This window comes from Amia ocellicauda, chromosome 13, assembly GCF_036373705.1.
Source record: "Amia ocellicauda isolate fAmiCal2 chromosome 13, fAmiCal2.hap1, whole genome shotgun sequence".
NCBI classification, from domain to species: domain Eukaryota; kingdom Metazoa; phylum Chordata; class Actinopteri; order Amiiformes; family Amiidae; genus Amia; species Amia ocellicauda.
Window position 1 is genome coordinate 8,457,489 of NC_089862.1, and position 27,680 is coordinate 8,485,168.

The 27,680-nt window shown below is 37.0% G+C and overlaps 1 protein-coding gene across 1 annotated transcript in view; it reads right to left on the reverse strand.

The window, feature by feature from the left end:
• Positions 1-8,288: 8,288 nt before the first annotated feature.
• The window catches only part of ankrd50 (ankyrin repeat domain 50), a 33,015-nt gene continuing 13,623 nt past the window's right edge, over positions 8,289-27,680 (reverse strand). Inside the window, exons 3-5 of the mRNA XM_066719846.1 lie at positions 27,056-27,285; positions 11,017-14,582; positions 8,289-10,210 (exon numbers count right to left, since the gene is read on the reverse strand). Of these exons, the coding sequence (XP_066575943.1) occupies positions 11,020-14,582; positions 27,056-27,285 (3,793 nt within the window). The 3' untranslated portion in view covers positions 8,289-10,210; positions 11,017-11,019. The remainder of the gene's footprint in view (positions 10,211-11,016; positions 14,583-27,055; positions 27,286-27,680) is intronic.

Consider the following 27,680-nt stretch of genomic DNA (forward strand, 5'->3'; position numbering starts at 1 on the left):
GAGTAGCTCACCGAGAGCTCCAGTCAGCAACACATTACAGCAGAGCCTGTGTTTACTGATTTCTGGTGTCAACAGGATTGTGCACATCCAGATGAAGAATGGATTAAGACATGACTTCTTGAAACATCTCACTGGAATTTCAAATGAAGTATTTTAGCACAGTAATGGATTTTTATAAACAAATGGATGCACAGACATATTATTGTAGGATTAGATAAAGATGGATAGGGTAGGCAATAACTACTTGTTTGAGAAGAGGTCAGAATCTTAGGCACATATTTCGTATCACTTGTTATTGTTACTGACCTAGACTGCATGATACTATTAAGAAACATTTCTCCTTAAATAACTGTATTTACTATTTTAAACAATCTGTCTGTTTTTTTTTTTTTAATATATATATTCTTTTCTGTCTGTGATATTGCATTACCACTATGACCATTAATAAGGGGCTAGGTTTTTTGAAAGCAGAATCACACTCCTCTAATCATTTCATGTAACCCTGATCTGAGGATCTTAAAATTGCTCTGGATCTCAATCATTGTCAACTGTGTCCTGAACTGAACCTCACAGCCGTTAATGCGGGTTTTGTGGAGGAGTGTGAGGGAAGGAAAATGCCTTGCCAACATTCTTAAAGGGAGTAAAAACCAACCCGGCGGGAACTATAATCTCCACTACTGTCAGCTGTGCAGCACTCCCATAAAATGCCCATTCAGAATTAAAACACAATCTGCTTGATGGAGTCATAAAAAGGCAAATTGTTTTGTGGATGAAGACATTTTGTGTTAATTGTATACATAAATGCTTGTTTGTTTATTTATTAGGCTTCGGTAATTATTTCATAGATTTTATTAGACACTTAGACCCGTATTTCCAGTTAAAACAAGGCAAATACATGATCCATTTTTCTTATATTATTATTATTTTATTTTATACCCATAAAACACTCTTTTACAAGAATAAACCTTTTTTTTCTGTACTGGAAATTAGGCATCTAGGAAAATCCCCTTTGCTCCAAAACCATGCTGCCTTCATAGAAGAAAAATCAATGGGGATTTCACTTTGAACTTTAAATAAGATTGGTCTGATTTAAATAATGGTGGATATGTGGATTCTGACTTAGTACTCCTTCAGTCTTGACTTGACCTACTCAGATCACAAATCTCAGATTAGAATTTCCCACACTTCATAAACCAAAAGGTTGGAAGAGAGGTCATTCTCAGCCATAAAATTCTATACCAGCAGTGTATTTATTTTAGAAATATTATAGTCAGCAATATCTTGGATTATTTAATATCATTGATGTCAACAAGATCTTGACCTAGGCCCTTTTCCTCTAGATCATGTTCGTTTTCAGTATTCCTCTTTTCTGGTGTATTGCTCTTCAGTACAGTAAACATTTGTAAAAATAACTATGAGCGTACCCTAAATGAATGAATGTGTCACTCTTCATAATCGTGCAGCTTGACAAAAAGTTTACAGATAAACTATGACTAAAGGTGTTCTGATTTTCATCACCGACGAGTGCGCATGCGTATATTTACTGACATCTTTCCTAGATTTAGGGAGCTTCTGGTTTAACCAAATCCCCCCAGAATCTTGAATACCAAAGAGTAATAGCCATGCATCTTGATATCAAGCTTTTGAAACTTGATATAAAACCCATGGCTTGAGTTGCAGTTTTGATTTCAATATGTTTAACCTTAGAAATTACAGTTTACAATTTTGATGTCAAGGTTTTACATTTTTATATCAAGATTAAGATATTTCATATGAACAAACTTCTCTCCATTACATCATGTTTTAGAAAGGATCATAATTCCAATGAAAAAAGGAAAAAGGAAACCGATTATGGTGCTAACAAAATGTTACATGGATTCAGGATGAAACACTCTCAGTGCTAATGGAAAACTATGTACTGAAACTGACATGTAATTAAAAATAGCCACTTGAAGAATATTCTGTATATTTCACATAATGCATCCCAACCTCTCTCACCTAGAATAAATAAACAGATAAACAAACATGTATGCATTTATGTTTCGAATTGGTTTTAGCCACAGAAGCACATATCATATTCAATCTGAAAAACAATGGTTACAAGTATGATTATACCTCACTTTCAAAGAGGCATGATAGTATCTCTTCAGCCTGTTTGTGAAAGATTTGGTTATTTGATCCTCAGGGCAAAATGATTTCCATCATATAATATCAAGATAATATTGGAAAACTGGAAAACATCAACAGGAAGGAAAAACCGTGAAAGCAATTGGATATAGTGCGATAGAAACGATGATGAGATGTACCAAGTTGCAGCATGTTGCAGTGTTTGAATCTGTGATGCATATACATTGTTGTAATGATTACAGAGACATGATCCTCATTATGCAACCAAACAGAATGTACTGTGTTTTAATAGCATGGTTTACTGCAGATTTGTGATACACTCTTTTTTTCTTGTTTTTTATTGGCCTACTCATACTAGGTACTATTTTCAACCTCACAACAGTTTTTAGCATCTTTATGTTTTTTCTGCATTTTTATTTATTATTACTCAGCCACAACATAAAGCACCATTCTAGAGTAAGATTTAATTCCACCTGAGTGCTTATTGATCTTCAACAAGCATTAATTGATTTGACCATTTGGAGCAAACCCTATTCAAATATTTAACAATACAGAAATCATTATAAATAATTCAATTTTAAATTAGTAAAATGTGATTCTGTATAATTAATGAAGCAGAAAATGAGACAAAAAACACTACACGTGTGTATTGTTTCTAAAATGAAAAACTGAAACCATGAACAAAACCAATCAAAATTGCTTAGAATTGGGGTTTAATCCAATATGGCATACTTTGATTAAATGATACTTAATCCAAATACATATTTATCCAGCTTGTTGCTTCTAACCTGTGCACTGCAGTCATTTGGAAAGGCTCATATTTGACTATGCCTATCCTAGTTTCCTTAATTCACTGCTGAGGTCACACAGTGTAATTGGAGTGTAAAACAATGTTTTTCAGATCTTGTCCTCATCGGTCAAAGGGTGCTCTGGTTTACATTCAACTTGGGTTGTTCACTTGTTAGGTTTTCACAATAATTGACCACTTGAACCCTTTAGCCAGGTCTAAAACAGATTACAGAGACAACTTTGATTTAAGTCAACATTCAAACACTATGGAAATATTTGTTCTCATCATTAGAAACTATATACTGCTTGTTTCTGGAACTGAACGATAGTAGGGCTCAGTCTTGCCATCTATGTGTGTACAAAGAGAATGAAACCTAATCTGTGAAATACAATATAAACGAGTGTGTAACAAAATTATCTTAACTGAAAAAGGTACAAAAACTAATTTCCACTAAGCAAAGTGGAAAGTGTAGGTTTGATGGTGTTTTTTCTGAATAATGGTTTAGAACTAAGGGTAATTTGAAGGCACTACTTATTTTTCAATTCTAGTAGCTGTTTTACCAGTCTGTAGAATTTAATGAGGTAGCACTATCATTACTGGAATTAAAATTGACCTAATAAAGTTTTATGGAAGTTTCCAGACATAATTAAACATGCTTATCTAGTCATATGCTTGTGTGGTCTTGCAGCTCAGTTAACTAAAGTTTTAGCTGATCTTCTTCATTTAACTTTTCTATTCAGTCTTACCATAAATAAAATCTGTATTCTGTTTTATTTTGTATCTAGTTCTTGGTATTTAATGTATATTTTCTATAAACTATGATATACATTATAATGTTAACTGTGTTCCTCACTGCCCCAAACAAGTGACTACCCACTACACCAAACACCAGCCAGATCTGACCATAAGAAAATATAAATTTTAGTTTTAGGACAGGAAGTCAATTTGAGATATTGAGATATTGAGAAGTCAATTTTGGATATTAAACAACATTTCTTGAATTGAATTAGAGATATCTCAAATTACATTCAAGATATCTCAAATTAGACTTCCTGTTCTATTTCAGATATCCAAAATTAGACAGGACGTTCATACAAAACATACAGAATTTTCACAGGAAGTCAATTTGAGATATCTTGAATGTAATTTGAGATATCTCTAATTCAATTCAAGAAATGTTGTTTAATATCCAACTTTAACCAACTTAAAATATAGAAAAGGAACTCAAAAATTACATGGACTTTTTTAAACCTCTTTTTCACCCAGGCACTTTAATTTACTATGTTGTCAGTCCTAACATATAAATATTTCAAATTGTATTCAATGTGCACAAGAAATACATTAAACTGACTTTTTATTTAGGGTTTTGTTTAATCAGCTTTATCTATATTCAAATGCTACAGAACATTCATAATAAAACAAAATATAGTAAAATCAGTATGCCAACTAATAATTCAGAGGAGCTGTGATAGCTCCTGAGGTAATGAGAAAAGCAGCAGGGCATGTATTAATGCTCATTGGAAGTTCATTTACTGCTTCTGCTGGCAGTGTAATAAATCTCTATTGAAGACTATTCAAATCTTAACCTTTTGGTTCAGTATATCATCATCTTATTGCAGCACATTGTGTAAAACTGCGTATCAGTTTATCCCTCACAAGCATGCAGATTTAATTTATAAACCACCCAGCATCTAAATGTAAAGCATCATGCATCACAGCACATTCTATTTATTTTAAAGGATCAGTAATTTTACCTCCCTACAAGAAACAAACTGGTCTGTCAAAGTTTAGATGGACACTAAGAGATGCAAACGTTGTCTGCAATATGTGAACGTAATGCACATATAGTACAGAATCGTAAAAATAGGCCTATAAGAGTCAAAGTCTTGAACTGGATGCAAGCTGAGATCGGCGGGCAGTTAGGGCGGAGTAGTGGAGTAGCATGTACGAATCTGGGCCGAGAGTTCTGGGTAAGCTGGCTGATAGCTGATACAAGCAGACCAATCAGGAGGGAGTTGCAGTTGGCTAATCCAGGCGGAAGAGAACCAGGGTGTATATATAGAGATTTTAATCATAATCAAGTTCAGTTATTTTATTCCATAACCTTATATTTGACTATGCACAGCAAAAAGCCATTCCAGTTCAACAAGCACAGAATACCTATCAGGATAACAAACACAAGACAATCATCTTCTGACTGGTAAGAAACAAACACTGACAACAACAGACCCTAGAGACACTGGATGCTGATTCTGGACTGTCAACTGACTCTTGTGAGCTGACTGAATGAATTTCCAGTACACAGTTCTCATTGGATGCTCTCATTTGTTCTAATTTTCAATGCTTCTTTTGTTATGTAGCATTTTTGTGAGCATCTGGTTGTGTTAGGACATGCACATGTGGAATCTATAACACACATCCTTTGGACAACTGAATTAGTGACGTCTTTAGCTGATATAGAGGGGGAAGTATTCCAACTCTTGTGGATTGTTATTATGTTGTTTACAATTTGCTAATGTTACTAACTGACTCCCACAATCCAAGATTCTATCATGTGCAGAATATTTCACTTGATTTTAAATACTGGAAGAACAGATGCCCTCAAGTCTTAACCGGAATGATGAAACAAGAACTATCTATACCTCATACAAGAAAACAGGTATATTATAAAGTCACGTTCCAAAATAAGCAGAAATGCTAATATGTTTTCTTTTAGAACAACAACAAGGAGACCCCACTCGAAACAGAACCTGAACAATTGAGAGAAGTAATTGTAATGCATGAGAAGAAAGCAGCTGAACCAGATGTTTACATTGGCACAAATGGTGTGCTAGTGATATCTATGAATGCTCCTCTTTCAGGAGCACATGACATCATCACCAGTTGGTTTGCTCATTATCTCAAACACATGTGCAACCCTTCAAGGATATGGAATTGTTGCAGATGTTATCAATTAAGATACAAAACCAATTTAAACGAATAGTTTCTGAGTTCATTTACACTCTTCAAAATAAATGAATACGTTTGTTAATTTGTTTTAGTTTTTATGTTACATTTCATCTGCCAATGTGTTGTTTTCTTGTTTTTCTCTCTCCAATAAATCTGTCAATCATTTCTTCAGCTTTCAGATTCCTTGCTTTCTTAATCATATAAAATACAAAAGTATTAAATACCACCACACTTACTAAATATTAAATATTTGTATTATATTTAGTTTTATACAAATTCAGAATGTCTTCAGAAAGTGCTGCACAAACACAATTTTGGCTTTTTTGTGCTGCTACTGTATTTGTGAACCCAATTTACTTGAGAGACAATGAGGTTAAGATAGCCTTGGGAATTCCTTTGTTCTACTTCAATCCAATCACGGTGCTCTGAAGCAGACAACAACTCTACATTGTTTTTAATGCAGGTTACAGAAAAATATGTTTTTCTGTGCTAGATATTGAAAAAAGTACATTCACACAGCATGGGTTTATGAAGAAACCGGATCAAATGACCAGCAACCTGAAATGTAGCTATAAATAGATTAATACATTCAGGGTATATGGTATCAATATCCATTCTAAAGGAATGTTTTAAAGACTCCAAAACCTGATGACAATTCCTTATGAAGAGTGAACACATATATGAAGACACTGTTTGTTAAAGTCTTCAATTCATTATAACCACTTATTACTTAGTTCTTAGATTGTGCTGCTCTAGGGGACAGGTTGCTCATTAAACTAGGTGTTTACATCTTTTCAGAGGAAAGGGCTATACACAGACAGCACAAATAGTCAGCAAACAAGTTCCTTATTTGGTTTGTCAGATAACATACACTCCACCCCCACTCTGGCAGTCTGTGTAAAAACACAACAAAAAACACAGACAAATGACACTTACTGTCAGGTCTAATGATTCCAGCTAAATTTGAATTATTTGAAACACTTGAGCATCATGTCCTTGGCACAACAGTAGCAAGGGAATAGAGGAAAAATGGGTCAATGGTTGCTAGGTGCCGATTGAGACCCTGCGTTGCAACATTGAGTAGAGAAAGGGTACAAATTTTAAAAGATACAATTTCAAAATAAAGATGGAAAGAACGTTGTAGGGCAAAGTGTAATTGATTGTATGCTTCGAAGGCACTAGTGATCTCTATGCCAGTAATATCTTGCAAACCCATGTTATGGCGCGAACACATTTATTCTGGACACATTTGCCCGACTACATCCCACAGAAGAACTAGGTTCTGTCCGTTTCCCGAGTGTCTCAATTTCAGTCTGACCGAATTCATCAGGAGGCTTTTTGGTTTTCCTGATGACTGTGTTCTGTGTGACCTTTTACCCCTGTGACCTCTGCAGTGAGGCGTCACCCAGGTTGGGGCTGGACTGAGGTACCTTTTGAGGCCAGTGGTTAACCACTTGGTTCAAGGTTGGATCAGCTTAAAATGACATGAGAGACATAATCAGCCAAAACATCAAAGAAAAGTGACTTTAGCTCTTAAGGGTCTCGTGTAATATTGGGACACATACTAAAAACTCTCATCATATACATAAATAGAGCACGATATTTTAGAGTCCAGTTGTAACACATATGTTATGTATACCATCCTGGGACGCAGCATTGTGTATGAGCAGACAAACGAAATGATGTTGTGCTTAAATTGGTTTCCTTGGTAACAGGAGCCCTCAACAGAGCCGCTTGCATGGTCTCCTATTACCAAGGAAACCCCGATTTCCAAGCATACTGTTGGCTGTGTGTGTTTGCTCTGAATTGGCAGGGAGAAAAATATTGAGAAAGCAAAATAAATACACACAAAAACATGTTACTTAATGATTTGAAAAAATCATGATAAGATTCGTTTTCCATACAGCAGTAAAACAAATAAATGCTGGTATTGTCAAAAATATTCACAGTATGTATGTTCATTGGGAAAGAGAAAAAAAGATAAATAACATTTTACACCCACTTTAGATATCTGCTGGGCAGCTGTAATTGTTATTAGCATATTTGTTGTCGACTCCTTGAGAAGAAGAAGAATGAAAATACAGATAGATTCAGCTATCTACTGAAACTCCAGGTTCCTGAAAATAAATGTTTTCATTCACCTTACATAAAAGGAACACAATGACGATATCATGCGTGTACACTAGTAAGCATTTGACTCCTTGTCCAGCCAATCAGGATTCATTCACAGTGTCTTAAAAACCAAAAAAAAAACTAAAACAAAGTGTGTATATAACTTATCATCCAAATAACCAGTTTAACAGACTGGTATATACAGAAGCAAGCAGTGGTTACAACAGATGGGATATCTAAAGATTAATAAGGCCAGCACTATTGGTTTTGGAGAATTAATATAATCACAACGAAGAGACCGACAAATTACTTGCAGAAAAGCAAATATATTTATTAAGCACTTTAATATACATAAGGAATTTCAGCTCCATATAATACAAGAAATAAAGTTTTTTTTTGTGTTTTTTTTTCAGAATGTGAAGTTCAATGTACATTACAAGCTATTTACAACCAAATGGTTTAAATGCAATCCTAACTGCCTACCATGATAACACTTGCATAGCAACAAAAATAATACAATTAAAAAAGAGAAAGAAAAAAATAAGTGATAAAAAAATAAAACGCTAATGGTTATGAATACTGTCCGGAATATAAGGTCTTCAAAAACCCTTCTGTTTCCTATTTGCTTTTTCCACTCGCTGGCTTGCACATTTAAGTAAAAACCAAAACCCTTCAGTTTGAAGCTTCAGTCCAAAATTGGTTTGAAAGAGTGCCACTAGTTCTTATATTAAAATGTAGTTTTGCATACATTACAATGTTTTTCCACTTTGTTTTTAATTTAGGAAAGAAGTGATATGTTGGTAGTCTATTTTCATGATTCTGAAAAGCCAACAAAAGTATGATATTACAGAAAAACGCACACACCCTTCACAGGGCCACTAGCAACAGATGTGCAGAGTCCCAGAGCTCCCCATGCTCCAGTTCCAAGCTTTTCCCCCCCTGAAAGTCAAAGCTGGGGAATATGAAATACAGCCTCTGAAACCAATACCTTTTCTCTCAGTTTCTTTTTTTTTTATTTTACTTTCAGACACTAAGAGTTTAAAATGTCCAACATTTGCTTCAAATCATAACATATTTGAAATGTAATTCTTCAAGAGGTAAACCTTCCTTTTGCAAAATCTGAAAAAAGATGTATTATATGCCACAAACTATGCTGTATTACCAAAAATGTTTCCATGTTCTCACAATACTAGAGAAAGTCCTTTAAAATATGAAGCTTACATATCGCAATTGGCATCGCAAAGCACATATCCTAAGCTGTGAAAAATGATCCCAGTCAGTAGAGTGTTTCTGATGAACTGCATGTCTGCTTCAAACTTAATGGCTGGTACACCTTTTCAAGTTTGCATATCTGGAAATTTAAATATCAGATTCAGCAATTATAGAAAGGTCCCACAGGAAGAAAAAACAAAAGCATTTACGGTTTCTGTTTGCGGTGAACTTTGCCCGTGGGCTCCAGTAATAGTATGGTTTACATGAGAGAAAATTTAAATAAAAAAACAAAAAAAAAAGAAGCCTCAGCCTACTGGGATGGAACACAGCCCCCTACAAATCTGTAGGCAAATTATCAGTACAGCACCATGGTATTATATACAATACAAAATGCAAGTGGCTTTTTCCATAATAAGTAGGTTTGATTATACCCATATATTGTTTTTAATATATAGCACACAAGATCTTAAGTACATTTATACTGTATGTTCTGTGTTATCAGAGGAACAAAGGTCAAGTCCACAGAGAGAGAGAGTCCTAGCCTTGAGAACGGCAGCGTTCAGTTGTACGTCCCATTGAACAACACCATGGTCTGTCTCGAAGTTCAACAGTAAAGTGTTTGCGGTATTGAAATAGGCAGCACTTATTTCCAGAAATGTACATTTGCAGGCAGGGAGAAACAAAAACAAAACATTGTATTTTGTCAACAATTCGTTTGTTAGGAAACAAACAAAAGTTGTCTAAAAAAAAGTGCATACTCTGCATATTAAATATATGATACATTAAATAAAAGTATAAAGCGTGCAGGATTACACTGAAAAGGCCATCACAAATGTAGGCACATTGCAGTATCAGTCTATGTAATCGGTGTGCAGCAATCTCATTCTTCCCCAGGCTTTTGAGGTGTTAAAAGCTTCCACTCTGCAAAGAGTGGAAAATGAAATCAGTCCTCTGCAGATGAAAGACGTTCCTTTGGCACATTCTCTCCAATGTCTGGATGACAGATACTGTTTAAGACATCTGAAATGAAAAGAAGATAATTTGCTTTAGAATGCCATTGCTTTGTATTTATGAAACATTTATCTAATCAAAATATGTAGGCAAGAGAAAGATTAAAACAACTGTGATAAACAAAGATAACGAACAAGTCAATTTTTACTCTAGATTTGTATTGCATCTGACTGACTATTTTTAAAATTAGAAATTATGGTTAGAGTCAGAGGAATACATGCATATTACTTAACATATATGGAATATCTTATTTAAAAAAAAGTAAGAAAAAAAAAAATGTAGGTCTTGTTGTAGCCTGCTACTGAAAGGGTGTTGACATTGCATCATTTATTTCACAATGACAAAGCAAATCCTCAGAATTCTTGAGAAACAATATTATTACATTAAGCTTTAAATAACTAATAGCTCTATATACGCCCATGACACTCCCGTAATGGGATCACATTAATTAAGACTGAATTAAGCTGACAAAAATGTCACATGAAATTCACTTTAAATATAATTAGACAACTCCCTAATAAAGTGTTAATTTAAACAATCTCAATGCCTTCTGCTTCACCACTGCTCAACAGACACGTAGAAACAAGACTGCTCATTTTCTTTACAATTAAACTTCATATTAATGCTTAATAAACTACCACACATTTCTGATCTAAAAATCCAATACAAACGTCCACGTTTTCCGCATGAGAAGTAGACAAATGCAAACACGGTTTTAAATCAGTTTCTTTCACACTCAAACCCCCCACTGATTTTATAACAGCTCTATCACTATTATTAAGTGACATATCCTGGTCTAGATTTACATGACTTACCAGCTATAATGGGGTTTCCTTTTTGTAGTTAAAGCTGGGGTCTGTTCCTTCAATCTGCAGTTTTAGGGCTTGTTTAAGGCTTAGTTCTGTCTCACCTATGGGATAACCATCCAGTACTTCCTGATGTCCTCTATCTTGCACAGTTCTTGGGACAGAAACCCTCCCAAGGAAAACCTGATTCCCCTGAAGGTGATAATTTGGATTGGTCATGATGCCATTCCTTTTCTTCTCTGCGCTATTCTGCTGTTGGATTAGGAATTGCTGTTGTGACCGCCCCACCTCTTGCTGTGTGGGGGGAACCACAATTTTACACTGAGGTTCTGGGGGAAGCTGTTTCACTGTCACTCCAACATTTGACACAGGCTTGGTTAGAGCGATCCTTTTGTCAAATTGGGTCATTTCGTATTCCAACACCTGGCTCTGCGATGAGCCGCTGTTCTTTGACTTTTTCTTCTCCCCTGGCCCACACTTGCTGGAGCCATTGGATGCATTATTTCCCACTTTACTTCCTTTAGTTGACTTGAGACTGGGCTTTACTTGACTCCATTCAAATTCACTGGATGGTGAACTAGGATGTTGTTCTATGGACTTGGTAGTAGAAGAAGGTGAAACTATGGACTGTCTGCTTCTGCTGCGAGGCAAAGAGTGCTGCTGAATTTGCTCTGTAAAGGAAAGCCCATGGAAACTGTCTATGGGCACAGTTTGGGCGGTTGCAGTCGATGAAGTGGTTCGCAAAGAAGAGTTCTTTGAGCTTTTAAGAGAGTTATTGGAGAGAGAGGACTTCTGTCGGTCAACAGTTGAATCCGGAGATTCTGATGGAGAGCTAAAGGCATGTACAGGACCATTGGATAAACCTCGACCTGAAGGCTGTATATCCGCAACACCCGTGCTGCCAGAGCTGTTGGATTTTGTAGTTAAACACTGCATCTTCCCTGTAACAGAAAGGGGGGCCTTCTGTTCCATTGTGTGCACAGGGGAAGGACTACAACCATTTAAGCTAGACGCGCCATACTTTTCTAGAATTTTTATAATCTGAGAATGCCCCCCCTTTGCAGCTACCCGCATGGCTGTGCGTCCGAACTGATCGGCGTGGTTTGGGTCCGCCCCGTGTTCTAGTAACAGCTGAACCACATCGATGTGTCCTTCCTGTGCTGCGATGCACAGTGCCGTTGCTCCTTGATTACACGTGTGATCGACGTGGGTTCCGTTATCTATCAGTAATTTAACCATCTTGATGTGACCCTGCCATGCAGCAGACTGCAAAGCAGAGCGTTTCTCATTATCACATGAATTGACATCCGCATGATAGTTGATAAGTAAGCGCACCATTTCTGCATGTCCCTGCCAGCAGGAAACATGAAGGGCAGTTCTTCCCTCAGAATCACTGGCTTCTACATTTGCTGCGTTTTCTAGGAAGTATTCGGCCATGGCTAGCTGATTCTCAAGTGCCAAAATATAAAGAGTTGGACGTCCATCGGCATCTTTACAGTCTATGTCGGCTCCGTGGCTAAGAAGCAGCTCAACAATGTCTCGGTGACCTTCCAGAGCTGTGACTCGAAGTGAATTCCTTCCATCGTAACCTCTCTGATCAACGCTAGATTTATTTTCAAGTAGTATCTGTACACAGTCATAATGTCCTTCTTGAGCAGACAATATCAGAGGGATTCGTCCATCATTATCGACTTCACTGCATCGGGCACCTTGCTCAATAAGTGCATCGCACACTAGCCTATGCCCTTCAAATGATGCCATATGCAGTGGGGTCCATCCAGCGTCATCTCTGTGATTTTCATCTAATCCTCTGTCCAGCAGAGTCCGTACGACTTCCACATTGCCTTGAGCAGACGCTATACTCAACACAGTTCTTCCTTCACTGTCAATACTATCTACAGCTGCTCCCCAAAACAGAAGGGTGTTGACGACTGAGGCATGGCCCATGGATGCTGCTGCCAGAAGAGGTGTCCTCCCGTTGTTGTCTGTGTGATCGACATCTGCTCCTCCTTCTAGCAGCAAATCAACTACATCCACATGTCCTTCATAGGCTGCAACCAACAATGGGGTCATGCCATCTTTGTCACAGTGATCCACTTCTGCCCCGCGCTCTATGAGTAGACTGACCACGGAGGCATGTCCCTTGCTTGCTGGCACACAGAGCGCTGCTACTGAAAGAGCAGTCCTTCCATCCACATCCTCGTGATTGACCTCTGCCCCGTGATCAAGCAGATGCTCCACAATCTCCCTGTGACCCATGTAGGCTGCAGCAATGAGTGCAGTCCTTCCTTCATTATCTGCTTTATTGACTTCTGCTCCGTGCTGAAGCAGGTTTAGCACAATGTCCTCGTGCCCGCCCCAAGCCGCAGCTCTCAAGGCAGTTCTGCTGTCAGCATCTGCACAATCCACTTTGGCGCCGGCATACAGAAGAGCAGAGACCACCTCCGAATGTCCTCCCCATGCGGCAGACCTCAGTGCTGTCCAGCCATCATGGTCAGTGTGATTGATGTTCGCCCCACAGCCAATGAGACAGTTCACCACCTTGGTATGTCCTTGTCTTGCCGCAAGTGTAAGTGCTGTCTGTCCATGGCTGTCTTCAATTTCCAAATTTGCGCCTCTAGAAATCAGCAAGTTAACCACGTCTAAATTGCCACTGTAGGCAGCATTTGCCAACAAAGTCCTTCCACTGGAGTCACGTTGGTTCACAGACGCTCCATTATCAAGTAAAGTCCGAATTGAATCCTCTCTTTCCAAGGCTTGTTGCACAATACAAGAAGCTCGGTCATCTTCACTGTTGACATGGGCACCAGCTTTGACCAACAACTGTAAAACTTCCTGCTCTTTAGGGATGGAGGTTGTCAAAGAGTCTTTAGCTGGTGTGCCATTCCATACCATCCAGAGTGCAAGGTTATAGGTCTCTATTTGGAGGTTGGAGTTAATCAGGTGTAATGCAAATTCCTGCACTTCCAGTGGTTTAAGCTCCTTGGCTTTGCATGTGTAACTCATAGCCATCATCCTATGTCCTTCTGCTGCATTACACAAATATTTCTGAGTGCAATGCTTTACATCCAACAACCACTCTGCAAAACTATAATGGAAAAGGATTTTAGTGCTCCCCAGGCCATTGACAAGAAGCTTTGATAGGATATCCATTTTCTTTTGAAATTCCTCCATTGTCAATGACATATTTTTTGTCCACACTGCATGATACAGCTCCTTAACTGTTAGCGGTCTGCATGCTGCAAGGATCACATTAAGGATTGGCTGCACTTTTGTAAACTGTTTTCTCACAAAAAGCCTCTGGCACAGCCACAGGTAGAGCCCGTTCAACGTCCCAGGGATATCCCGGATCTCTCGAAGCATGATGAAGTTTTCCACAACTCCATCTAGCACTCGTTCCAGGTACAGGAAACATCCGCTGCTTTTTATATGGAGCTGATTCAACATTTCTGCCGTTTCTTTCGTCAAGTGTTGCCTCAGTGCTTCTTCTTGGTCCAGCCGGTGGAGAATATACTGTTGCACATCTTTGACTATGTAAGCCTTGCGGAGGTCATCAAGGCTGATCTTACGAAATCCTATAAAACAGAAAAAAAATAAAAAAATTAAAACACGATATGAATTTTCCTTCTGTAAATACTCCACAGTTTTGGGACAATAATACAGTATTTCTACACATTCACAGTTGTATGTCTGTATAACCACAAAAACAGCAATGGCAATAACAAAAAGTAAAGCAAATGCATTTGAATCAAATTTTAATTCCTCTTATTCAAAAAAATGCTTGCATTGTTGATATACCAAGGCCTGCATTATTTTTATTTATTTTTTATCAACCAGTTCAGCTTTATTAAATCCCTTGACTGTAAATAACTGATCCAGCAAAGGCTACATTCTACTAGCTATGTTTTTGAAGATGTATACCGCAGACCTGTAATGACATAATATTAGAGAAAAAAATCACTTGTTCACAGACAGGCGCTATGAGGTTTCATTGGTGGGAGGATAGATCCAATTTTACTTTCTGATGCCGTCATACATTAGTTGTCAGATTTCAATGGCTTAAGAGGAATATACACCATAACCCAGCAGGCTGGCAGGGATCAGATACTTCAAAGAAATCTGAAAGTTTATGACCCCAAGCTGTACATAACACTATTTGTAAAAAAAAAACAAAAAAAAAAACATATGGCTTTTAATAAACATCTATACATTTTCAACTCAATTTAAATAATTGTAATTTCTAGGAAACACAAGGATTAATGATGATAATAACACTAATTAGAATAACTGAACTGAACTGAAAATATCAACATCCTTGCATCCTGAGAACAAAGCAATACCAGTTTTAGAAGGGTAGCCTAATTTCAACCACAGTCTCCGTTTTACACTTTACATGAATTGCTAAACGGTCTCTCTTATCCAGAACAGAAAAAGAAGCTCAAAGATTAGGCTAGCTCTCTATTTTCTTAACTCTTACTAATATAAAAACAGCAATATTTCCAATATGAAACAGCTTCTTGGCTTTTGTGTATATTCCATATACACATTTCAATCACTATGGTCTCGCAAACAGAAATAAAAGAGAAATCGATGATCCTCAGTAATGTAAACACCACTTCTGTAATATACACCGGGGTTTGCCATCTTTAAACTATCAGTTATATTGAAAAGACACACAACAAATTAATTTCCAGATTGTTAAGCAACATCAATAAAGACGTATTAAGTTTGTTAACCTGTTTTGTACCAACAAAGCAACAGCAACCACAAAAACATACAAATATCCACTGTAAGATGAAGGCAGGAAGCAATGCTGAAAAACAATATGAAAACCGAATGAAACAAAGCAAAGATATAGGAAAATACATTAGAATCTCAGTTCTCTCTCCATTTGTTAATATGCATAATATCCTCAAGCATTGCCAGTCTTTAAAGCCCACGAGGTGGAAGTGATTTGTTTCGTCTATTACTTCACAGATCACACTAGACACAGGATACAATTTTGGATGTAATACTCCCCATATCAGAAAGCCCAAGGGCAGGACAGCATTTAGACACAGCTTTCACATTCCCAGGGCCCCTCTAACAGTAAGGAGTCAAAAGAAAAAAAGTCCATACGCACAGCTTTAGCATTGTCCGCATACCTTTTAAATGTAATCAGTGCACAAGTCAGTGGGAAAAGAAAAGCAGTGTTCCCTGATTTATTGAATTCCCTAGTTGATCAAAAACAATTCTGCTCTAAATACATTTCCTGACATCCTACAGAGACCATAGTTCATTAAATAAGTGCATCCAGATTTGCATTTTCAGCGAGAAAGTTTAGGATTCCACATCCTGTTAGTAAAACAAGTTCACATATAGAAGCAACAGGAGAAGAGTAATCAACTGACTATTTATTTTCACTTTTAATGTTACACTTTAATTAAGCAGAATATTTGACAACCTTACACCTAAAGTCTTGCTAAAAAGTAAACTTAACGTACGTTCTACAGTACGTTATGTGCGTAATGGTGTTTCAGACTGTGCATCAGTTTCTTGCAATTGCAACTACCCTGCCTGCTTCTGAATTTAAAGCCATTTTCCCTTAAAATAATTACATTACCCATTCTAGGATTTCAGCAAGGTTCAGATAGCTGAAAATAAATGCACTGAGGTCATGACATGCTCGCACAATTTATCATCTCAGAATTCAAGCATGCACTTTACACCAGGGTTTGCTTCAAACAGGTCTGGGTTTTTCATATAATATTACGGTCTTATCTAAAGCAAGATCACTGAAGGCACTACTTTTGATTGAGCATAAAACAGTGCATATTTACACCACTGTTTTCCAGATCACACTTTTGATATACATGTGATATTGAATTTATGAGTGATGTAATTCACCCAACCTAACCTCTATGCATATTTTCATTTAGAAAGAAATCCTTGTTGAAAGAGTATCTCAAATTATCTCCCTGAAATGCATCTACAGTAAAATCCTTGGCCGTTAACGAAAGCTACCTTGTGAAAATGATCCGAACAGACCTTTACCTTACCATTTTATCATCAGAAACTATTTTCCATTACTGCTCCCTGCAGACTGCAAGTATTTCCAGTTATAATGACCTAATGCTCCTGAGCTGCTTAATACTTCAGAGAACAGTTGGGATATATCCAAGCTGAGCAGGAAACAGTCTAGTTTGGAGAAAAAGGATGGAGGCCAGACACAGGGATAACCAATAGATTATAGGTTTTATACATTTCAGATTGAATGCAAATGCTGATTGATTCCCCTTATAAATGTCCCAGTCCTTGCATATGTTGGCAAAGAGCTTTTTATACATGCAATCAAAGGGCAGGACCACAGGTCGTTTTGATATGTAGAAGCAATGTGCAGGTTTAGAGAAAAATGTGTTTAATAGCAACTAAAAGACACAAAATAATTCAAGCTAAACTTTATTTAAAGCAACCTGTTTCTGAAACATCAACAGTTTTTCTAAATCAATAAAATGTAAAGTTAAGACAGGTGAGTATTTCTGTGGGTCGGGACGTTGGGTAGAGTACCTTGCTGGACGCCTGCAGGTAAAACGGCAGGGAAGGCAAGTGAAACGAGCACTGATACTGATAGCGCATCTTGGAGACCTCACCAAGGCAATAAGTTATTAAATATGTTAGGAGTGGATTTCTGTGGTAGAAAGACAAATATAAGCTCTAAATTGAGGTGTTTTACTTGGGAATGAGTATTGTTTCAGGAGTTTGAACAACGACAAACAGATATAAACAGTAGAAGGGGTAAATACAGTTGATTTTGGCCTCGACTCGCTTGATTGAAGGAACGTTGACCTATATTAGGTGGAATGAGTCAAGGAGCTGCTGCAAAGGCAGTGTTTGTGGTGGATGAGCTTTGCAATAGTACAAATACTGGGAATGGTGTTCGTTACCGGATACTTATGCTTGGGTAGATGTAAGTCTCTCCCAGACAGTTTAAAACTCATAAATACAATATATTGTAAGAAAACCATAACACATCTACTGCTGCATTAGTAACATTTCTACATTCCATATTGTCTTGCCAAACTCTAATGGTAGTTGTATGTTTTGTCATGTAGCTTGAGAAAATATTTTTAGTTTTTTGGAGAAAACTATCCATCCGTGAATGATAGCTTACAACATTTCAAATTAGATTGTAATATCTACCACCAAATTTATGAGGAAAATAAGTCTTATATAAGTCTGAAGAATATATCACAATGATAATAGATTAAGAAAAATAAATAAGAGTTTAATGCACTTTTAGACATTCTGTTTTTTATGTAGCCTTGCACTTGTAAATCGTCTGCCTATGAAATCATACACAAGTTACAATATTTCATACAGCTACTGTAAGGGACAATTTCCACCAGCAGCAGTGTAGAGTATTTATGGTCTCAGTATCCGTCTGTACAGAGAGCTTGGAGTACATTTGGACTAACAGGTAGACTGTGGTCCTTCTACTGCTGGTGAGTCATCTGAGAGAATCTATAGGAAACTAGATTTCCCATTAAGACAGGATAGTTATCCCAAGGCAGTAAGATTAAGGACTCCTTAAAGTGCTAATTTTCCACAAGGTCAAATGATTGGAATACTGTCTAAATATATTATGCCTGAAGCATCACTTGTCAATACAAGTTTATTTTTTGGTTTATATATATATGATTCAGTCTGTGTGAATAAATGATAGTGAAATCACACACACGCATACACGCACACGCACACGTACACACACACAAAGTAAGAGGCATATTCGTCTGCAGGATGTTCCTCTCAAGTCATCTCATAATTCTCATCTCTGCACAGTCTCTATATCAAATCCAGCTGCTGCTCTCTATAAAACTGGAAATGTGCCATCAGAGATGAGGCCTAATCTCCAACACGCACAAAAGAAAGTTCCACATTTCTCAGTTTAATTAATCTTCTGCATGATAAAGGGGCCTGTGGTTTTGCTGACTGCTGGCATATAATATTCATCTGCTTTCTGTGCAGCCCACAGCAAGGTGATAGCCACATCCGTGACCAGTGTTTAATTTCAGCCATAATCCTAAGCGCAAGATAAATGATGTAAAAATCAACAGTAACCCAAGCAGTTTTCCAGTACCCTCCCATAACCCCACAGCTCAACCACCTGAAACAGCTGGAGTCTTCATGTTCCAAGAGCTGTTAAACATTTATGAATTTCTACAGATAAGCAAAAAATATAAAGTGCTTTGTAGTCTCTGCACATATGTCTTTATTTAGCACCTTTATCCCCATTTTGATATAACTAATACATTTTGCTGGAACTGTGATTTAGTTAGACTGTTTTAATATCTTACTCTTGGGTACATTTTATATGTTCTAGAATGTCAAAAAGAAAAATTCATACACAGAGATCATTGTTTTGAAAGGACGACTTGGAAAGAAAACAGTCAGTATGAATACTTGTTTCTTAAAGAGGTTTTTCTCCACAACACTTGTAGGTACTGCCACATGTGAAAACACAAATTGGTAAAATTGGTATTCCACTGGATATACAATTTAACATTCTCTCTCATGGGGAAAAAATTGTAAAGATGCAACAGATTTGCTTAATAGCAACTTGTACTGTTTTTAGAAGCACACAGTCAAGTTCAGACATGCCCAATACTGATTTATAAATACCGGCTTCAAGAAGGCCAGGAAAGTACCTTGTGTAAGTACCGGAGTGACAGCTACCGACAATTTAAATTTAGCAGAACGACAACATAAGCAAAAGCAAACTACTGGCAGAAAAGCAATCTTCAAATTACCTTGCTGTAAACATATCAACAATATCTGCACTTTCTGGTGTAATATTTTGGTACAGCACCTACTTGTGTTTACACTACTATGTAACCTGATGAACAGCCATCTGACTAACACTATTCAAGATGTTTAATCATTTCTTTTCACTTGTTTTCTCAGTACTTCTGAATACCTTGGAGTATTATGTTGGGCTTTAATGTGTTAGCTGGTGGTTGTCCGCTCCTATCTATGGCAATAAATGTATTTTTCTGTGAACATGTGAAACTCAAGATCTGCATTTTATGGGGCACAGAAAGGGACCCATTCCATTATTCAAACCACCTATCCACCGACTCCAATAGTACATAAAAGGACAGCTTTATGTTCCATGATTAATTTGATGGAAGGCACACCTGCATGCACAAAATAGAGCTAATAACAGCTTGCCATTTAATACGGCGTGTCATCGTGACATGTACCTTTTTCATGCTGCACAGCTGCTTTCGAGAAATACATCTTTGTTTGGATTATTTGCAGCTGCATGAAATATAGAACATTTTCACAAAGATTTATGATAACAATACGGTCTTTAACCCCAAATACATTTTTTTATCATCATCTTCAGTTCAAAGATGATTAATTTGCTGTTGGTATGCCAATTATAACTTTGATAACAAGCATCTCTGTTTTGCTTGATAATTGCAGAAATATATTATAATCTTCTATAGATATATTTAGAACGTAGCTTAACAGCTTTTGAAAAAAACGCACGCCCTGGTTCGGAGTTTTTGGCAAGCCTCGCTACTTCTGACCTCTAGTTAACCCTTCCTGGCACATTCTTCATATTTTCACTGCTGCTGCTGCTGTGCTGTCACACACAGAACAAACCGGCGCTACTTCGCTTGGATTCTAGAGTGGCACAGCAATTTTATCTGCTTTTCATGACAAATGTGCTTTATTAGCAGCTAAGAAACTTTAAATAAACGTCTCTGCTACTGGCCTTCACTACAGTCTGGAATTACTTTGGTGCCATAGTCCACATATAGGATTTTAGTGTCCAGCGATAAGTCCTGGCGCAGCTTTCCTTTAAATCGGGTACTTGCAAAGTTATTTTTGGCGTGCACATGACACTTTAGGAAATCAGGGATACCACCCAGTCATTAATTATTATTTTCAACATTAGAAAAAGAGCTTTGGAATAAGTCGGGACTACATGACTAGTGTGTATATTTTAATTTGATTTCATAATTAAATGAACATTTTAATTAAAAGCAGAATGATTAATCTTAATTTGTTGTATATATTTTCCCCCTAAGAAATATGTTGGGCACTAAACGTTGTGCCAGGAACATTCAGTGCACAAACTAAAATATCAACAAAATATACTGAAAATAAGCAAATGTGATTTTTGTCCTTTCATGGGCTGATGGGAAATGTCTCCAGTATTCCGCTTATTTTATATTTTTCTGTTCAATTGGTAAGGTGTCGTAGTCAAAGACAGACCTGACCTATAATTTGTAGGCTCTTCAGGGAGGACTGTGCATGGCAAATTACAGTATTTAAAGGATGACAATCTTGGCCTGTGCCATTGCTGCACAGCACGTAAACATCAGTGTACAACATTTCCATCTTATTGAGTCACTGAGAGACACAAAATGCTTGCAGAAATCTTCAGGTGTATAAAAGGTAAGGCAAAGCAAAGTGGGCTGTTTTACACCAGCTTTAGCTTTGACTCTGCTAATAAACATGTACATTCATACATTTATCTAACATTATGAATATTGCCAACTGATGAAGGACACAAATTAATCTGTACAAGCTAAACCAACACAAAAATGTATCATTATCCATAATGATCCACATTTACATAACCAATTATATAAACTGATACAAATTACTTCTCTGCAGAGACAATAAAGCATGTTGTCATCTATTAAAACATGACATTTCTCAAATGCAACACAATTACCATATGAAAAGGTAAAATATTAAAACAAAATAAGAACAGGTATATGAATTTAAATATCATGCCTCAGGTTAAGAGAATTGCTAAGATTGAATAATTAACATGATTCTGTATTATTATTACTGCAAAATAATGAATAAGTATATGATTCTTCAAAAGGACGGTTTCAAAAGTTTGTTTCCAATCAGAATTTAACAGAAACCCAGACATAGTCAGTGTTTTTTTATTTTTTTATTTTTTTTATCTGTTTTGTTTAGTTTTCCTTTATTTCATGTTATTCATTTGTTGTCAAGAAGTATAAAAATAAAAGTTTCCAACCACACGCTATTCAAAAAGCCAGAAACACACATGAAAAAACATTGAAGTAGACTATAAAAACAATAAAAATAAAAGCCACAATTACCGAATGCTAATGAGAAACAGAAGTTTTTTTCTTCACTTATTATCACTTCTGAAAGTATTTAACAGTGAGTTAATACTATTATTTAGAATAAAATATTGATAGGACAATTGTTAGTAATCCAGGCCTACTTTAATATTTATTTCATGTCAAAATATTGGGAAAAATGCCATCTAATCTTCTGTAGTTCTCTGTGCTTGAATAACCCCCCACAGCTAACATAGACTACACAGTCCAAACCAGTTTATTGAAGTATTTGTTTTTGTCAGTGAGCCAGAATCTCTAAGTCCTTTAAAGTCTCTCCATTTGCCAAAAAAACATGGGCTGGAAATGTCAGGAATGTTATGACCTTTGCCAACAACCTACACTTTAGGGGCTTTAACCATCTCCAGAAAAGGGTCAGTTTAAAGTTTCAACGTGTGCACACGCTGCAGTTCAACCAGGACTGTTATTTTACATTTCTGAACCACAGAGGTATAGGCAATGTAGGCTATCAAGAACTGAAAAGCCATATTCATGCTGGTATGTAGGAGGTGCAGTACACTTCAAAACAGAGAGGGGGAAATGTCTAAACAAACACTTATCATTGCACTTTAAATCATACTTCATAGTTTAAAAGTCATTCCTATTATAAATCTAGTAATATAAATAATGCAAGATAAGTTACAAGTTCAATGACAAGGCAAAGGAAAAAAAAAAAAAAAAAAAAAAAAAAGATTATATTGAATTAAGTTTCAGCATATAAATATTTACCACAGACGAGACATTAGTAGGGTCCTATGAATACTGAGCAAAATGAAAACATTAAAATACAGTATTAAATTAAATTAAAAAGCTACGTGTTGCTATTTTTATCCCACCCCCTTACAGAGAAAACTTAAATAGTCAACCACTGTTTCCATACATATCTGTGAGGTTTACAGCCCCCCTTTATAGCTGTGTAGGTACCATGACCCGCACATTATGGTTATTCCTCTTTTTGGGCAAACATTCAAATATAGAAGAACTATGACTTGATGAGGAATCCAACTGCTGGATTGCCCCACTTCTCTCCCTGTTTGAATGGTTAATAAATACAGCACAGTTCAAATCATGGAAAATGCATATGCCATATTCATAAGCAACTATTTTACACATCAGCATTTCTAAAGCATAACAGCCAATATAATTAATAATGGCTTAAGCCTACAATTGTAAATAAAGATTCTGTCATCAAGGGTGTCAAAACGAATTCCAAAATCAACATATTATGACATACGTTTAAGGGAATAGCTGTAATTGTTTATGAATATGGTTGCACAAATGTATCTTAACCTCAGGATACTACATGGGCAGTAACAGCGACCCAAAGAAAACAAGCAGTATGCTCAGGCCCATATAGGAAATTCATGACTTAGCACAAATTCTGATTCAGTTGCTGCTATTTCGTAAACCTTTGCTCCTCATAAATCATTGCTTGTCTTGCCAGAGGCCTAGATTCTACATACATTGGCACAGTTTTTGGAATCGGTAGCACTTGCAAAACAAGTCTGCTGACTATTCCACTCTCTCACTCCTAGTATAGTAACACAGACTATACTTAACTGATCACCAATGCATCTTCTTTCGATCGACCAAAGCATTCACTTATAAGAAGAAGCTGATTAAAACCTAGGGCAATTAAACTCGTTCATGTTTTGAGTTTGGGAATCTGCTGTTGCAGAGTTTTCCATTTAAGCACACTGACTTCTGTTCCTTGGCAAAGGTAAAAGTAATTTTGTTTTATGTACACAGCAGGTAATGCAGAGGGAAAGGTTGTGCAATAAGGCCAAGATAAACTTCCTTAACCTTATTAACGCACAGTTTTCCACTGTATCTAATGTACTTTCACATCCCTTTACACAGCAAATGCTTTATTTATGCAGCTTTAACTCTCTGAGAATGTAGTTTATGAAAAGCAAGTGATGGAGCACATCTTAGAACCGCCTCACAGTTTTCATTTATAGAGTTATGCGACAGGAATTGAAATCAAAATAAAGGTATAACTTATTTTCCTTTCAGCAAATTGTTTCAACCCATTTCTATTCCATCGCACTGCTCAGAACCCAGCACTCATTAAAAAATAAATGTTGGTAAAGGTATAGTCTTGTGCACATCTTCAAGGGAGACAATTGCCTTCTTTTTGGACCTGAACTGTCAAAACAGTATGAAAATATCTACACTGTAGTTGATTGCTCTATGGTTCTGTTCCTATGGGACCATATTTCCTGAATTAACACAATCTTACCTCTCAAAACCCATTGAATGAACTTGCTGTCAACCTGCTAAGTGTTCTAAGTGAATAAAGTACTCAGAATGCAAACTATGAACAAAAATGTCTGCAGCCGCTCAATACTTCACATCGCCTGGATCCCAAAGAATGCATGTTTTTTTCCCCCCTGACAATAGTGGTTCATCGCCGTTGACTAATACAGAATAAGGCTTTTGTTTTTCTTGACATGGATAATGGGCAGAGAAGTTGTGACCCTGACAAAACGTAATCACTTGTTATATTTCCATTAGTGACAGACAGACAAAATTCATTTATCCAGGTTTCAAACTGCCTGACATTTCTGTGACAGCTTGAGAAAGGCTATGTGGTAAGCTGAAAGAGAACAACAGAAAATACAGAGATTGGGAATGTCCATCAAAACACAAAAGAAATTTGTTTGGAAGACACACTGTACTAAATCGTTGCTTCCAGAAGAACCCATGCAGCAAACTCAAATATTAATTTCGTGATTCAGAGATGTGTCACTTTGAAGCATAACCTTCGAGAAATAAATGAGAGAGTATACCTGATTATTCCAAGTATAATCATTTGCTAACCATTTTCATAATTGAAAAATAAATACTCAGACAACTGGAGAGGAAATTAAACGGGATAGAACATCCCGTTTATGTTGGAACTAAAGAGTGGCACCGTTTTTCTACACGAAATACAGTACTAGGAAACAAAATGAACAAAGCGAGCCTAACGGCCTTTACTCGCTTGTAAGATAACATCTCTTACATATTTTTCCCCAAGAAATGCTCCTACACTTAAGATCCCACACTGTAATACCTTGGATTCGGAGGGCTGATCTCCAGACTACATGAAAATAATCTTTCCAGATGAGCTGTGAAAAGAATAGAGACTGCACAGACTGACTAGAGAAATGACAAAACATTATGAAGGGAAAGCTAAACTGTAAAACCTAAGCTATGTTTGTATGTATGTGCATAAATCTATAGAATGTAAAAGTATATGTTGTTAGAGAAGAGAGAAAATCTTATAAAATACAGCAGCCAACCTATATGGTGAATTATACTTTTTAACTGTTTTTATAATTGAAATGACCCTGACTTAACAAGCCCATGCAGATCTACCAGCACTGACAATATTTGGACTAAAATAAAAGTGGTTATTTGGGTTGGCGGTTAATGCATTTTAAAATGTAACGTTATGATAAATGTGCACCCTTATGAGTGAAAATGTATATTACTGTCACAACTGTAAGAAGAAGGTTCATTGCGCTTTGTAGATTTCAAAGGTTTTTACGAGACTGAAACCCTGCAGCACACGCCATGCATAATGTATTAAGGGAGTCCGCCAGAGGAAATAATCAAGGTAACCAATTGCAATCCTTATGACTGGAATACACATCTATTTCACACAGACATCAAATCCCAGGGCACAGAGCAGTAATTCAACTCACAGTTAAAGCCCTGCCCCTCCATCTGGAAGCCTCTCTTTCACAGGGCATAAGAATTTTACAGATAGAACTTGGGGACTTATGAGCGGCAATGTTTTTATAAAAAGGAGTAAAAAACAGAACCAGGCAATTTGCCGCTTTGTTTTTCTGGCAGAGCGTTAATATCCTGCCTGCCAAGATATGACCAAAATATTCCAATACATGGATGCAGAGTATCCATAGGGACCATCCAATCTCTCCTTTCTGTAACTTCCCACTGGCTCAATATATCATAGTGTGTGGTTAATAGGGTGGTTCTGAGTGTACACTGACTCCAGACTAAAACAAAAACTCATTAACTGCTTTTTTATATATATCACAGTGCATGTCTTCAATATATACATGCAAACCTCTGGGAAAGAAAATTCAGTCGGTAATGGGATGAAAAAACTGAAATAGTGGTTTAATTAATAAATTGCAGGTTCCTTGCCACAATAGTAGATACTTACGACATTGTTGGTGTTTAGTAGTTGGGACAGAACATACTTACCATATGAAAAGCAAATTATAGACAGAAACTGTTTAAATATTCGGAAACAGTGTCAGTGTGTTTTCCTGATTAGAATGCATACTGGCTTTCCAGTGGTCGAATGATTGCCTGGGTTTTATAATTTGCACACTTGTACTAAAAATGGCTCCTCTCAAATACCCCAAAACACATTGAATGAAATAAGGCGTGACAACACTCGACAATGTAGACTCACTGATATATATAGATTTATCACATAATACTGATACTTTGACAGGACTACTTTGTGCTTCCGTCGTGGGCACCCTGATCGTTTCACACCGTCAAATACGTGATTACATAATACGGTTTCAAAGCTGAAAACCAGGAAGCTGCAGCCTCCACATGGTGGGTTAGAACAGGTACAGAGACGCACAAAGAATTGCTCAGCAGAAGGTCTGACTCCTACACTCCTGAACTGGAAAAGCGCTCTCCAACTTTCTATATGATGACTAATATCATTACAGTCACCTCTGTCATCACTCAGGAGTGGGCTGGTCCTCTAACAACCAGAAAATGCCTTCGAGTTTGATATGTCATATTATATAGTCATGAATGTCTGACGTGTTGTAATATATTCATTACTCTCCATGATAGCAGATAATCTGGTTTTACAAGGCGCCCCCTCAAAAACGTAGAAAGTCAAGTTAAGGATAATTTACCTGTAAACAATTTAGTTACAGCTTTATTTTGCTTCCGGGCCGAGCATATTAGGAGCAGCCAAGGAGGGAAGAACTCATGGTGGCTTGCTAAGAGCTCAGCAATAGTCCGAGACGAGCTTGAAGATCTCTGCTCCCCTTCTCCAAAGTGGCACCCCTCGTCGATGGAATCCACCAGGATGAACACAGACTGCTGTGGAGGCTTCACTCCCAGAAGGGGGAGAAGAATGCACCTGTGGACAGACAAAAACTGCCATCAGACAATCCAGGGAAACATCTTTCAGAAAAACGACAAACATCTCGACAAAAATCGTCATATAAGCTTCCAAAAATTATAAAGAAGTTGTGAAAGTTCAGAAACAAAATAGGTGGTGCTTGATCTGTTCACTAAACATGCAGGTCCATACCTCTAGGTGCCCCCAAATCGAAGGGGAATTTCAGGACATCCCACTATGCAATATTTGTCACATTCTCATTATTATTCTGTGAAACCGAGACTTTCTTTGTCCAATTTAATAATGTTTAAAACCAGAAATAAACGGGACACATTTTTCCCTCCGTTATTGGGCTGGTTCCTGTGCCAGGTGCATTTTACACAGAAAAAAAAAAAGAAAGAATATAAGCAATA